Source organism: Macrotis lagotis, chromosome 4 (genome assembly GCF_037893015.1).
Source record: "Macrotis lagotis isolate mMagLag1 chromosome 4, bilby.v1.9.chrom.fasta, whole genome shotgun sequence".
In the NCBI taxonomy this organism is placed as follows: domain Eukaryota; kingdom Metazoa; phylum Chordata; class Mammalia; order Peramelemorphia; family Peramelidae; genus Macrotis; species Macrotis lagotis.
The window spans coordinates 80,578,632-80,594,734 of record NC_133661.1 but is presented as its reverse complement, the minus strand read 5'-3'; the positions used below and the strand labels follow the sequence as shown (position 1 = coordinate 80,594,734).

Below are 16,103 nucleotides of genomic sequence, written 5' to 3'. Positions count from 1 at the left end.
GGTGCTTTCTATGTTTTAAAATTGTTTCTTTTTGACTGCTTGTAGTATTTTCTCCTTTATCTGAGAATTCTGGAACTTAACTATGATAGTCCTTGTTTCTTTTTGAAGGTGTTCTGTGTATTATTTCAAGGCCTATTTTGTCTTCTTGTTCTAACATACTGGGACAGTTTTCCCTAATTTCCTGAAAGATATTTTTCACCCTCTTTTTTTGTTCTAGGCTTAGACCAATAATTTGTGAATTATCTCTTCGAGATCTATTTTCCATATCGTTTGGAAAATGATAAAAGGTACTTTATGTTTTCTTTAATTTTTTTCAGCTTTTTGATTTTATTTGATGGAATCTTGGTGTCAAATAGATTCTTTTGAATATTATTGGGACACCCCCTGCAAAGACCTCAGTTCCTTTAAGGTCTTTGAGAGGCTCTAACTTCTCTCTCCTGGCCTGTGCTCTTGGTCTGTGGATGACCACAAGCATAGTCCTTTGCCCTGGAGCTGTGTCATAGATTCTTTAGATTTCTATTTGTTCAGTTATAATTTGGGGGGTTTTATTTTCTTCAGTTAGCTTTTTTTTTTTTTTTAGGTTTTTGGCAAGGCAAATGGGGTTAAGTGGCTTGCCCAAGGCCACACAGTTAGGTAATTATTAGGTGTCTGAGACCGGATTTGAACCCAGGTACTCCTGACTCCAAGGCCAGTGCTTTATCCACTACGCCACCTAGCCACCGCCAGTTAGCTTTTATGTTTCCTTTTCTAGTTGGTTAATTTTACTTTTTGCTGAGTTGCATTCCTTTCTAATTGGTCAATTTTAATTTTTGAACAGTTACATTCTTTTTCTAGTTGGTTATTTTTACTCTTAAAGGAGTTGATTTTTTGGGCAATTTTTCATAATTTTCCTCTCATTTTTTTTTCGTTTTTCTTCTCCTTTGATTTTTAAATTCCTTTTTAAGTTATGTGGGGTTTTGGATTTTGATCCAAATCACTGACTCATTTGAGGCTTCCCATGTAAGTAATTTGTCACAGTTTTCTTCTTCTGAGATGGCATTTTTATCATCTATCTTCTTGGTTGCTTTCTATGGTTAGTGCTCTTTTGGCTTTTTGCTTATTTGATTGTGTTGAACTCTGCTCCTGAGGAGGGACAGGGAGTATAGTTCCAAACTTATTGTTCAGAGACTAGGTTCTGATCCCAGGTTTATTGATGTCCCAAGATGTTCCCTTTGCAGAAGTTTGTCTCCTTTATGGTCCAGGCTCTGTCTCAGCAGGGGTTTGTTCCCAACCCAGTCCTGTCTTTTGCCCCAGTATTCCCAAGGTTTAGACTTTGTCTGGGGTTGGGATCCTCCCTTGCTATCTAGCTACCAGGACCTGGGCTGCATTGCAGCTAAAGGCCTCCCACTTGCTTTCCCATTGTTCTATCTCACAGGGCATTACTCCCCCTTACCCCCCAAAGAGACAGACCTTCACTGAAGATCCTCCATGAGGTCTTCAGTTGAAAATTTGTTTTGATCTTTTTTTTTTTTGGTGGGATCTGTAACTTTAATGTCTATGTATGTAGAAGCTTCATGTATGTATGTATGTAGAAGCTTCATGCATGTATGTCTATGTAGAAGCTTGTGTAGGAAAAGTTCATGAAACTTCATGCCCATCTTGGCTCTGCCCCAGAAGTCCCTGTATGGTTTCTTTTGCCATAATGTATTTCCTACTTTTAAATACATCTATTTGACCTTTAAATTCATCTGAGATCATGATTGTTTCCTTGCCTTTTTTTTTACATCAGCTGAAACTGAGTCACCATTTATTTGTTTGTTTATTTATTTATTTTGGGTTTTTTGCTAGTTAGATGGGGTTAAGAGGCTTGCCCAAGGCCACACAGCTAGGTAATTATTAAGTGTCTGAGTCCAGATTTGAACCCAGGGCCTCCTGACTCCAGGGATGGTGCTCTATCCACTGCGCCATCTAGTGGCCTCTGCATTTAAAAAAATCCCTGCCCTATCTTTCCCCTTTCTTCTTGATCTACAAAGCCTTCTAAAAGTCCCTCCCTTACCTTTTATCCTTGCTTTCCTATTTCTTTTTGAATTTAGAAGACTTAGAATCATTCTTCTAGATGTAACAATTTCTTCTTTAACCCAGTTCTGTTGAAAATAAGATTTCAAAACTCTAACCCTTCACCACCATCTACTTCTACTATAACAGTTCATTTATGCCTCATTTGCATGAGATAATTGCTCCATTTTATTTCTCTCTACTCAGTTTTATTTTTTGGTATCATTCCATCATACTCAGTCCTAAGCCTTCTATCTATGTATGCCCTTTCAAATTACCCAAGCTGTGATAACATTGTTAAGAATACAGATAACTTTTTTCTTTTCTTTTTTTTTGCAAGGCAGTAGAGTTAAGTGACTTGCTCAAGGTCACACACAGGTAGGCAATTATTGATATCTGAGATCAGATTTGAACTCAGGTTCCCCTGACTCCAGGGCTGGTGTTCTTTCCACTGCAACACTGAGCTGCCCGTGGATAACTTATCCCATATGAGAAGTAAGCAGTTTGACTGATTGAGTCCTGCACAATTGATTGGTCTTTAATGTTTATCTTATTTTTCTCATATCTGTGTGTCAAATTGACATACTCAATTCCATTGAGTTCTGATATTTTATATCATAAATACTTGGAAGTCTTTTTAATTTATTAGATGTCTTTTTCCCCCCACTCAGGATTGTACTCAGCCTTGCTAGGTTAGTTATTCCTGGTTGCAAATCCAGCTCCTTTGCTCTTTGAAATACAATATTCTAAGCTCTTTGGTCTTTTAATGTAGATGCTGCTTGAACTTGTGTTATTCTGATTGTAGATACATTTAGTTTTTTTTCTTGTTGCTAGTACTATTTTTCTCCTTGATTTTGGAACTTTGAAAAATTTGCTATGGTGTTCCTGTGAGTTTTCATCTTGTGATATATTTGGGGTGGTGATTAGAGCTTCAGGGCAATTTTTCTTAATTATATCTTGTTATACTCTCTCTCTCTCTCTCTCTCTCTCTCTCTCTCTCTCTATCTCTCTCTATGTATCTATAGTAATACATAACTTTCAGGTAACCCCAAAATTCTTATGTCTCCCTTGATCTGTTCTATAGATTATTCATTCATTCATTTATTTATTTGTTCATTTATTTATTTTAGGTTTCTGTAAGGCAGTGGGGTTAAGTGACTTGCCCAAGGCCACACAGTTAGGTAATTATTAAGTGTCTGAGGTCAGATTTGAACTCCTGTACTTCTGACTCCAGGGTCAGTTCTCTATCCACTGCACCACCTAGCCGCCCCTAGATTAGTTATTTTTCTAATGAGATGTTTCAAATTCTTTTAATTTTTCCATTGTTTTGTTTTATCATTCTTGGATTACTCTTTTTTCCTCAGTCTTCCTTTTTTGATTTTTTGGGATGTAATGAGGTCTAGGGTCATAAAACTAGTAAATGTTTGCAGCCAAATTTGAACTCAAATCCACCTGATTTCAGGGTTGGTACTCTATCCACTGTACCACCTATCTGCCTCTCTTATTTGTAAGTTCTTTTTAAGCTCTTCCAAGAACTCTTTTTAGGTTTGTGGCCATTTTACAGTTTTCTTTAATATAGAAGTGGCTTTTTAAATATCACTATCTTCTAATGAGTATGAAGTTAGGGACAGTTGGTTGGCAAAGTGGATGGAGCAGCAGCCTGGGGTCTGTAGCATCTGTGTAGGACCTTAGATCACCTCTGAGTTCTAATAGGGTGGATGCTTTCTCGTTCCTTATTGTTGTTTATTTTGTTGTTTGTTTATTTGCTTTTTAAGGCAGTTTTTTCATTATGGTCCCTCTCCAAGTGGGAAATGATGCCTTAGGCATCAGGTTTTTCACACTCTTGTTTCCTGCCCCTCCCCCCCAGCCACCAGTCACCAGAAACGCCTGGCACTTCCTCTACCCTGGAACTGAAATTACCAGTGCCCCCTGCCAGCAGGCTTCCCCTCCCCTCTGCTCAGTAGGCCCCCTTTCTCCTCATGCTTCACCAGAAATGTTGGAGGTCCTTCAGTATTCTTCTCAGGTGCCTGACTTCATTCAGCTTTATCTGTGAAGTGAAAGCTCCTGAACCTGAGACTACTGTGGAGACTTCCCCCCCAAAAAACAGACAGACAAATTAAATGTAAAACTAAACAAAACATGACACTGTGGGCTATGGCCTCTGGGCTTGTTCTTTGCTGTTTGTTGATTCAGAGGAATCATCCTTGGAAGTGCATTTCAGGATCTCCAATTGTCTTGGGAAGACCACTGCTTTGCCCTGACTTTTACTCATTTCTGTTATTCCAAGTCAATTTGAATAAAGATTTTACTTGTTTGTGGAAATTTTTAGGTGAGCCTGGTAGTTCTTGTCTTCATCTACCAATCTTCTCATTATATTATTTTGTTATCTTTAGCTCCATCTTTTCTACAAGAATATTATGAACTAATATTTAGGATAAGTTTTGCTAAAATATAGGTTAATTATGCATAGCATTCACCTCATATAGTTGTTTAATGATTGTCAAAAAATGTAGGGTTTATTTAAAATGTGGGTTTTAAAAAATGTAGATAGATACTATGTATATACGGCTTGGTAGGTAAATGCCCAAATATTAGGAAAAATTGACCATTACTGTATATGATATTGCAGTATCTACCAATGAAGACTACAGCATTGGTGGAGAGAGTTCATTCAAAGGGAGATCTAGAAACTGATTTTCCACAGAATTTGTAGTTAATCAGTGAAACATTTTGAAACTGAAATTTTTTAATTAGCTTCTCTTTATGCTTTGATACTAGAGAAAATTTGAGTTTTGGGGGCGTAAGTATGAAAAAGGTTTTCTGCTCCTAATATGTAAAGGTTAGTAGGAATAGAGAAAGTTCTATTGGAGAAAAGTCTGGGGAAGCTGGAAAATAGTTCCACTAACTTATGAATTCCTTATTGTATTAAAATGTCCTGCATTTCTTTATCAGACAAAGTCATATTTAAAGGTAAATTTAAACAGTTATTTCAAAAATAAGTATTTTAATTGACTAACACAGATGATTTTACTTGACTGTAAGTAGTTGTCTAGTTGAATAGAAACTCAGTGGTATAAATTGTAACCATATTTATTCTTAGAAAATTTTGTTCTTGCAATATATAAACATGAACATTTTCTTTTTTTTTTTTTGTTTTTGTATTGCATGATTTTAAGTCAGAAAATTCATGTAACTTTTCTGTGTTTCAGAAATTTTTTTCCAAAAAGGTCGAAGGAATTAAAATCTGCTGTCCATAGTGCTCCTGGCTGGAAGTTATTTGGTAAAGTCCCTCCCAGAGAGAATCTGCAGAAGGCTTCTAAAATTATTCAGCAGGTGAGACTTGATCATTCATGTGTTTTGTTCCAATTTAGCAGAAGATAAAACTTTTAGATATGTAATATTCTTACTTTTACACTATCCTTTCCAATTAAATTTTGGATCTATATAATTATGTGAAAGAGTTGTACTTAAAGGATAGAAATGCTTGTGGTGAGTCTTCAAAGTTAAAGACCATGAGTATCATCTTTTCTAAAATTTTGACAACTAAATTGAATCTGGATTTGAACTCCACACTGATCTTCTTGAGCCTAAATGTTGTTTCATCTCCTACGTATCTGATTTCTCATGAAGCCTGGTCTTAGTAATGAGGATTTTGGGGGCGGCTAGGTGGCGTAGTGGATAGAGCACCGGCTCTGGAGTCAGGAGGACCTGGGTTCAAATCTGGTCTCAGACACTTAATAATTACCTAGCTGTGTGGCCTTGGGCAAGCCAACTTAATCCTGTTTGCCTTACAAAAAAACCTAAAAAAAATTAAAAAAATTAAAAAAATAAAAGTAATGAGGATTTTGTTGTGTAACACAAATAGTCTAGTACAGGTCAATTTTGAGGAGACCTTGCTGACTACACTTCATCCCTCTTTGATGTCCTAGGCATTTTTCCTAACCCATAAGGGAAACTGAACTGTTATACAAATTCTTCTTAATGGTTTACAGTTGGTTAGAAACTCTTTGAATATCCCTAAGACCATATGGCCTCAGTAATTTCAGGCTTACCCCTTCATAATGTGCTAGTTAATAGTAAGACAGCATAGAAGAGTGTAGACTCTGGAAGCCCAGGAAGCATCAGATAGGGAGTAATTTGCAGTCTTCCTGAGTTCAAGGGATTTTTATGAGAAGGAACTATTAAAAAAAAATCTATCGACTTCTAATGATAATTGTACTCTGATTTACTCTACTTCAGCATGGCAAAATTTAACCCAAGAGCAAATGAGCAATTATTTAGATAGAAAAAGGATTCTTTTTGTTACAAGATACATAGGACTGTTCCCTTAGTTGCTTAAAAGAGTCATCTGATTTCTCTTAGTAAGGGAAATTACTGGGATGTGATTTTTAAAGTTTTTAAAGGTATTTTGGGGGCATTACATCTTCGTGGAGTTCGGTTTATAATTGTAGTTATTTTAAAAACTTAATGACATTTTAGTAAAGTCATTCCTTTTTGAGAAATTATTGATGGCTCACTTTGGCTGGCTGTCCACTTGACCAAGTGACTCATCCATGGACAAGATTAAGGATTCCTCTCTGAATTTATCAAAGTCTTATTGTCCTAACATTCTTTGTGTTGAATATTTTTCTTTAAATGTGTGTGTGTGTGTGTGTGTGTGTGTGTGTGTATTTTTATTTCTAGCTGGAAATAAACCTATAGGAATGCTATTTCTCTATTCTAAAGCACATATATGCCATAAACTTGAACTCTCTGGAGATAAACTACGCTTCTTTCATCGTTTTTTTTTTGAAAAGCAGGTTTTCACATTTTTTTTTTTTTGCTCATAGATTTTATATTAATGATTTGAGAATTAAAAAGCAAAGGATTACTTTATTTATCCCTGGACTCATCCTTGGTCAAGTTACCTGTTTTCCATATGTGGGAAGGAGAGATGGAATTCCTAAAGGATTGTTAAGAAGTGCTTTTCCATTGGATTTTTTTGGTCCTTAGCAAAAATGACACATTTCTTCTACTTATCCATGTTTCCAGTGCAAAGCTTTTTTTTTTTTCTTTTGGGGGTAGCCTCCTCTTATATGTTATTAGCTTTCCAGTAGCCATGACTCAGTTAATGAAACTGAATGACTTGTACTACTTGTACAGCTGGTTCTGAATGTATTATATATCTTTCATTTTTCTTATGAGCCTTGCACCAAGTAGGCAATACTGAGATTGAGAATATCTTTCCTTCTTTACCTTTCTCTTAATATTTTTCCTATTGCTTAATTTCTTGTTGTCTCCTTAGTTGTGCATCTTCCTCCTTTTTCAATTGTCTTCTTTCTAGACGTGTCTTTTTCAGTTGATGGTTTTATAAATAGTTGTGTCCTCTCTGAAGTGTAAGGTGATAAATTTTATAAGTTTAATAGGTATTTTCTGGGATTGAAAAGCTTGGAGGGTTAGGGAGGTTTGGAAGAAGTTTACAACTGAAAATTAATTGAAAATGAAATTACCTCTAAAACATCCAAGAAGAGGTTCAGGACAGAGTCTTATTGAGTTAGTAAGAGAACAGTTATAATGGAGGTGAGGAATTCTTTTTGCTTTGTCTGGAGAAGTGTAGTACACCTAAATATATCCATAGCTAGAAAACTGCTTTCTTACCATCTCATTCATGATCTCTTAATAGTGACAGTAGTCAAAGCTAAGGCAAAACTAGAATAGAAGGAACATTTCATTAGATTTCTCTTTTTAAAAAAAAGTAGTTTTCAACAATTATTTTTTTTAAAGATTTTATTTATTTTGAGTTTTACAATTTTTCCCCTAATCTTACTTCCTTCCCCCCACCCCCCACAGAAGGCAATTTGTCGGTCTTTACATTGTTTCCATGGTATACATTGATTCAAATCAACAATTATTTTTTTTTCCCAGGTTTTTAGTTTTACATTTTTCTCCCCTTCTCCTTCCCTGGACAGAAAGCAGTGTAAAATAGGCTTTACATGTATAACCATGCTAAACATAGATTCTAATATATTAATCATGTTGTGAAAGAAGAATTAGATCTAAATGAGGAACAAAAAGCATCTGACAATTTTTTAAAATTGCAATAGTAGGGGCAATTAGGTGGTGCAGTAGATAGAGCACTGACAATGGAATCAGGTGGACCTGAGTTCAGATCCAGCCTCAGACACTTAATAATTACCTAGTTGTTTGAACTTGGGCAAGTCACTTAACCCTATTGCCTTAACTAAATTAATTTTTTTTAAATTGAAATTAGTGGTGGAGCCAAGATGGTGGTGTGAAGCTAACATGCTTCCAGAGCTTTTATCTACCAAAGGTAAATGAAGCCTTTACTCTTGACATTCAAACTACAGATCCCACCAAGAAAAAGAGAAGATTCAAAGAAGTTTTCAATTGTAGACATTGTGGAGGATCTTCAGTGAAGGTCTGTCTCTTTGGAGGAAAAGGGTAAAGTCCAGGAGGCGGGAGAGCGGGAAAGCCAGCAGGAGGCTTTTAGCCACAGTGCAATCCAGGTCCCAACAGCTCAACAACAGCACAGGCCCTGGCACCTTGGTAGCAAGCCAGCAGGGAGAACTCCAGTCCCAAACAAAATCTAAACCCTGAGAACACTAGGGTAAAAGACAGGACTGGGTTGGGAACAAACCACTATTAAGTCAGAACCAGGACATAAAGGCAGGAAAAAAACCTTTGCAGAGGCAAGGCCTACTGCATAAGTAACATCTTGGCCAGTGACAAGCCAGGGATCAAATCCTCAGCCCCAGCAAAAAAAAAAAAAAAAAAAAAAAGGAACTTGAATCTATATTCCCTGTACCCCATGAGCAGAGCTAAAACAACAAAGATGAAGAAAAAAACTAAGAGTGCTCACTATAGAAAACTACTTAATAGACTAAAGATGACAGCAATGCCATATCTGAAGTAATCAGTGAAAAATCATTCATAGGGGAAGTATCAAAACAGTCTATGAATTGATTCAAATACAAAAAGCTCATTGAAGAGCTTTAAAGAATTTAAAAACCGGGCAGCTAGGTGAGGTAGTGGATAAAGCACCAGCCTTGGAGTCAGGAGTACCTGGGTTCAAATCCGGTCTCAGGCACTTAATAATTACCTAGCTGTGTGGCCTTGGGCAAGCCAGTTAACCCCATTTGCCTTGCAAAAACCTAAAAAAAAAAAGAATTTAAAAACCAAAGAAGAGAGCAAGAAGAAAAATGGAAAAAAGAAATGGAAGTCATGCAGGAAAATTATGAAAAGTTGACCAAAGAAATCAAATCTGTTAAACCAGTTGGAAAAGGAAACACAGAAGCTAATTGAATAAAATAAAAACCCTAAAAATTAGAATCGAACAACTAGAAATAAATGAATGTAAAAAGACAAGGTTCCATCAAACAAGATAAAAAGACTGAAGAAATTGAAGAAAATGTAAAGTACTTTTTAGGGGAAATGAATGATCTGGAAATTAGATCCTGGAGAGACAATCTGCAAATCATCAGACTACCAGAAAGCCAGGATCAAGAAAAGAACCTGGAAAACATCATGCATGTACCCTGTTTTTAAAAAAGGGAAAGAAAGAACTCTTATACTTTACTAGTGTTCTTCAAGGCTATGATTACTAGTGTTCTTCAAGGCTATGATTTCTCTCTCATCACATTGAACTTAGATCAATGTATAACATGGAAACAATGTAAAGACTAACAGACTGCCTTCTGTGGGGGGGAGGGAAGCAAGAATAGGGGAAAAATTGTGAAATTCAAAATAAATAAAATCGTTCTTTAAAAAATAAAAAAAAATTAAAAAGGAAGAAGATAACAAAAATGACCAGTATCAAAAATGAAAAGGGTGAACTAAACACCAATGAGGAGCAAACTAAAGATATAATTCAGAGCTGGGTAACTTGAGTAAAATGGATGAATATTGACAAAAATATAAACTGTCCAGATTAACAGAAGAGGAAATGAATTGCTTAAATAACCCCTTTTCAGAAAATGAAATTGAAGAAACCATCAATAGACTCCCTAAGAAAAAGTCTCCAGGTCCAGATGGATTTGCAAGTGAATTCTGTCAAACATTTAAGGAACAATTAATTCCTATTCTTTATAAACTATTTAGAAAAATAGGAGAGGAAGGAGTTCTGTCAAACTCCTTTTATGATACCAACATGGTGCTATTGCCTTAACCAGGAAGAACCAAAACAGACAAAGAAAATTATACTAATCTCCCTAATGAATATTGATGCAAAAATCTTAAATAAAATTTTAGTAATGAGACTGCAGCTAGTTATTACCAGGATAATACACCATGATCAGGTTAGATTTATACCAGGCAGGCAGCGATGATTCAACATTAGGAAAACACTCAACATAATTAAACATCAATAATGAAATCTTATGATTATCTCAATAGATGCTGAAAAAGCCTTTGATAAAATGCAACATCCATTCCTACTAAAAACACTAGAAAATTTAGGAGTAAGTTTTCCTTAAAATAATAAATGGTGTTTAAAACCATCAACAAATACCATATTTAGTGGGAATAAAGTCAGCATTTCCAAGAAAACCAGGGGTGAAATGATGCCCATTATCACTATTACTATTCAATATATCATTAGAAATGCTAATAGTGGGAGTGGAGCCAAGATGGCAGCATGAAGGCAGAATTTCCTGGGAATTCCTTCCCCCTAAAACTCTACATACCATCCAATTATGACTCTAGCCAAAATTTAGAGTGGGCAGAACCTACAAGAAAGACCAAGTGATATCAGTCCAAGATAACTTAGAAGTCCTGTGGGAAAGGTGTGTCTCACCTGGACTGGGAGTTGGAAAAAGCCCTGCTCACAGCACAGCCCAGGAACAGCTTGCAGGGGTGGTGAGACAATTCTGCTACACCAGAATGAACTTTGAGTGAGGAGCACCAGCAGCAGAACCTTCAGCAAGAATTCAGAGAAAGCATCCTGCACTTCCAGAGCACAGTCCACAGATGTTAAATTTCTCTGCTCTCCCTGGGGGCAGGATTCTGCTATTTACCCACACTCAGATCCAGGTTGCAGCTTGGGCTTCCATACTAAGATAGCTGAGCAGGGCCCCTCCTTACAGCTCCAGGGCAAAGGGGAGTGCTGTGATCATCTACATATCAAAGCACAGGCAAGAGAGCATAAGACCTTGGAGGAATGAAAGCCCCATTGGGGTGTCCCAAAAAACCCCCCAAAAACCTTAAAGCCTTGGAAGTGCTGTAAATTAGTCTTGGGCTGAGGAAATAAGTAAACAATAGAAAAAAGAAGAATCTGACCATAGAAAATTACTTTAGTCCCATGGAAGATCAAAACACATACTCAGATGATGACAAAATTGAAGCTTCCGTATCCAAAACCTCCAAGAGAAATAGAAAACGGGCTCAGACTCTGGATGAGCTCAAAAAAGACTTTGTAAAGCAATTAAGGGGGATGGAGGAAAAATTGGGAGGAGAAATGAGACTGTTGCAGAAAAATCATGAAAACCAAATCAACAACTTGGCGAAAGAAATACAAAAAATTCTGAAGAAAATAATATATTCAAAACCAGTTTAGGCCAAATGGAAAAAGCAAAACAAAAGGTAAATGAGGAGAAGACTGCCTTAAAAAGCAGAACTGACCAGCTGGCAAAGGAGATAAAAAACTCTCTGAAGAAAAATAACTCCTTCACATGGAGAATGGAAGTGGGTGACATTGTAAGAAACCAGGAAGAAATAAAACTATTTCAAAAAAAAAACCCAAAATTAGAAAACTATGTGAAATATCTCATTGGAAAAACAACTGACCTTGAAAAGAGATCCAGAAAAAATAATTTAAAAATTATTGGACTACCTGAAAGTCAGGACCAGGAAAGAGCCTAGACTTCATTTTTCAAGAAATAATACAACAAAATTGCCTTGAGATCAGAGAGTAAAATAGAAATTGAGGGAATTCACTGATCCCCTCCTCAAAGAGATCCCCAAAGAAAAACTAGGGATATTATAGCCGAATTCTAAAACTCACAAATCAAAGAGAAAATTCTAAAAACTGCCAGAAACAAACAATTCAACTACCAAGGCTCCATAGTCAGGATTACAAACGATCTGGCAGCATCTACATTAAAGGCTCGCAGGGATTGGAATATGATTTTCCAGAAGGCAAAACATCTTGGTTTACAACTAAGAATCAACTACTCAGCAAAGGACTTTCAAACTTTCCCATTCAAACAATCAGAGCTGAACAGAAAGTTTGGTCTCCAGGTGCAGGACTCTAGTGAACCATAGAGGGGGTGGATGAGAAGAACTATGAGGAATTTAATGATATTGAACTGTTTGTATTCCTGCATGGGAAGAAGATATTGATAACTCATGGGAACTTTCTCATTTATAAGAGCTGTTAGAAGGAGCATATATAGATAGGGTACAGGAAGGAGAAGAATATAATGGTATAATATAGTAAAAAGATGGACTCACTGGGTGACAAAGGAAAGTACTGAGAGGAAGGCAAAGGAGATGAAAAAGCTAAGAAATTTACATAAGAGTCAAGAAAAAGCTTTTTCAATGGAGTTGAATGGGGGAAGGCAAGGAGAAATGAATAAGCCTTCATTCTCATCAGAAATGGCTCAGAGAGGGAATAACACTCACACTTAATAGGGTACAGAAATCTATCTTACCCTAGAGAAAAATGAGAAGATAGGGATGGGATAAGGGGGAGTGGGAGGAGGGAAGGTGGGGAATAGGTGATAGAAGAGAAGGAAGATTGTGGGAAAGGATATTTGGGTACAACACACTTTTGGACAGGGCCAGGATGAAAGGGAACAGAATAAATTGAGACTGGGGAGGAATAGAGTGGAGGGAAATACGGCTAGTAATAGCAACTGTGGGAAAAATGTTGAAACAGCTTCTCTGGTGGACTTATGATAAAGAAAGCAACTCACCCCAGAGACTGAGCCATTGGAATTTGAACACAGACTGAAGTACATTTTTTTCCCTCTTTCTCACTAATCTTGGTTTCTCATCTTCTTTGGTGGTGGTGGGGTTATGTTTACTTTTATAACAAAATTATTGTTATAATATAAAATAAATAAATCTAGATCCTTCACTGGAAAAAAAAAAGAAATGCTAGTAGTAGCAATTAGAGAATTAGCAATAACCAAAAAAGAAATTGAAGGAATCAGAATTGGCAGTGAGGAAGCAAAACTTTCACTCTTTGCAGATGGCATGATAGTACACCTAGAGAATCTGAGAAAATCATCTAAAAAACTCCTTGAAACAATTCAACTAAGTAGCAGGATATAAAATAAACCCACATATATCATCGACATTTATACATATGAACAACAAAGCGTAAGAACAAATAATAGAAAGAGAAATTCCAATTAAAATAACTATAGACAACATTAAATACTTGGAAATCTACCCCCCAAGTCAAACCCAGAAACTGTATGAGCACAATTATAAAGCACTCTTTCCTAAATAAAGTCGAATCTAAATAATTGGAAAAATGTCAAATGCTAATATAACAAAAATTATTCAGTGCCATCTCAATCAGACTACCAAATAACTACTTTATGGAACTAGAAAAAATAGTAACAAAATTCATCTGGAGCTACAAAAGGGCAAGAATAGCAAGGGAACTGATGAAAAAAAATGTAAAGGAAAGGTGGCCTAGCTCTACCAGATCTAAAACTATACTGTAAAATGGCAGTCATCAAAACTGCCTGGTGCTGGTTAAGGAATAGAGTAATAGATCAGTGGATTAGGAGAGGTTCAAAAGAAACTAAGTAGCAGGATATAAAATACTACAGCAATCTACTACTGTACTACAGTGACTACATCAATTTACTATTTGACAAACCTAAAGACATTAGTTTCTGGGATAAGAACTCACTATTTGGCAAAAATTGGTTGAGAAACTGGAAATAGTATGGCAAAAACTAGGCATAGATCCAAACTGTATCAAAATGGGTACAAGATTTAGACTAAAAAATACTCTTTATCTATCTGGTCTATGGAAAGGGGATACATTTTTGACCAAACATGAATTAGAGCACATGATAAATTGCAAATTGAATGATTTTGACTATATTAAATTAAAAAATTTTTGTACTAATTAAATCAGTGCTGCCAAAATTAGAAGGAAAGCAGAAAGCTGGGAAACAATTTTCGGAACTAGGAATTCTGATAAAGGTCTCATTTCTAAATTATATAGAGAATTGCATTAAATTTATAGCATCACAAGTCATTCCCTAATTGATAAATGGTCAAAGGATTTGAATACAGTTTTTAAATGAAGAAATTAAAGTGCTCTCTCTCTCTCTCTCTCTCTCACTCTCTCTCTCTCTCTCTCTCTCTCTCTCTATATATATATATATATATATATACATATATATATATAATCATATGAAAATTGCTGCAAATCACTATTGATTAGAGAAATGCAAATTAAAACAGCAATGAGGTGTCATCTCACACCTATTAGATTAGCCTATATGAGAAAAAGGGAAGATTATCAATGTTGGAAAGGTTGTAGGAGGATTGGGACTTTGACGCATTGCTGGTGGATTTGTGAGTGGAGAGCAATAAAACTGTTCCTACCCTTTGACCCAGCAATTTCAATACTAGTCTATGTCCACAAGAAATTATAAAAAATAGGAAAAATCCTACATGTTCCAAAATATTCATAGTAGCTCTTTTTTGTAGTTGCAAAGAATTGGAAGTTGAGGGGAATTTCCTTAAATTAGGGTATGGCTAAACAAGTTATGGTATATGAATACTTAGAAATATTAATATTCTATAAGAAACGATACTTACAGAAGCACGGAATGACTTATGGGATCTGATGCTGAGTGAAGGGAGTAGAACCAAGAGAACGAGGTACACATTAACATCAACATTATGAGATAAACAACCTTGATGGAAGAACTCCTCTTGGCAGACCAGAGAACTAGGACAACTGTATTTGACAGGCTATGGACAATGTTATCCCTATCCAGAGGAAGAAAAACAAAATACACACAGAATAAATCCCCTTCCTGAATCTGATGAACACTTTATAAAAATTATCTCATATATCTCTTTCCATTAATCTTAAATCCCAATGCTGAAAATTACTAATTTGTAAATATGTTTGTCAAAATATGTATGTAAGTTGCTAACCTTACTGTTCCCAGCTGAGGGGAGGGTGAAGGGAAATTTTATAACTTGGAAATATGCATGGCATATAGATGAAAATAAATAAAATTTTTTAAAAAAGATTGTTTCTCTCTAAAATAAGGGTCCGTAGTAGTGAAAAAAATTGAAGATAGTAAGCTTTACTTTGCATTTAAACTTCATAGTTCATTCTCTGAATATGGATGGTATTTTCCATCACAACTCTTTTAGAATTATCATTGATTATTGTACTGATGCAATGAACAATGTTGCTGTTAATGGGTACAATGTTCTTCTGGTTCTGTTCACTTCACTCTACATCAGTTCACACAAGTCTTTCAGGCTGTTCTGAAATGTCATTCCTCTTGGTTTCTTATAGAACAATAGTGTTCCATCACATTCATATACCATTCATTAGATATCTCTTAAAACAAATACTTAAACATTTAATGCATTAAATAGCATTCCTAGCTTGGTGTGTTAGATTTGGCTTTACTTAGTGCAAGGATGACCTGAATGCAAGTTCTGCCTTGGTCTCTTACTCTGTAATCCAGGAGTAGTAAATTCTATAATCTCTCTGAGCCTTCCTTTTCTTGTGTGTAAGATGGGGGTGATAATTGTCATGTCTTCCTCATAAGGCTATTAACTGAGTCTTAGATTTATGCAAACACATACACTTACACATACACAAAGAAAAGTGCAGACATTAAAACACTGCCAAATCAATGTAAACTGTTGATCTATATAAAGTATATGGAGAAAAGAAAATTTGACTTCCACCGAATTTTTGTATACATGTCTTTTCAGGATGAGGAGTGCTTTCTCTCATGTACATTTTTTTATTGTAATTATCTTTATTTGAATTATATCCCTCTTAAATATTGTAACCTTCATGTATTTCTTATCTAAACTTTTTATTTGAGTTGAATTGATTCAATAAGGTT

General features: G+C 35.7%; 1 protein-coding gene across 1 annotated transcript in view; it reads left to right on the top strand.

Moving 5' to 3' along the window:
* Nucleotides 1-16,103, top strand: part of TBC1D12 (TBC1 domain family member 12) — a 133,477-nt gene that overhangs the window by 52,417 nt on the left and 64,957 nt on the right. The window contains 1 exon segment of the mRNA XM_074233334.1: nt 5,244-5,367. Within this exon segment, the coding sequence (XP_074089435.1) occupies nt 5,244-5,367 (124 nt within the window).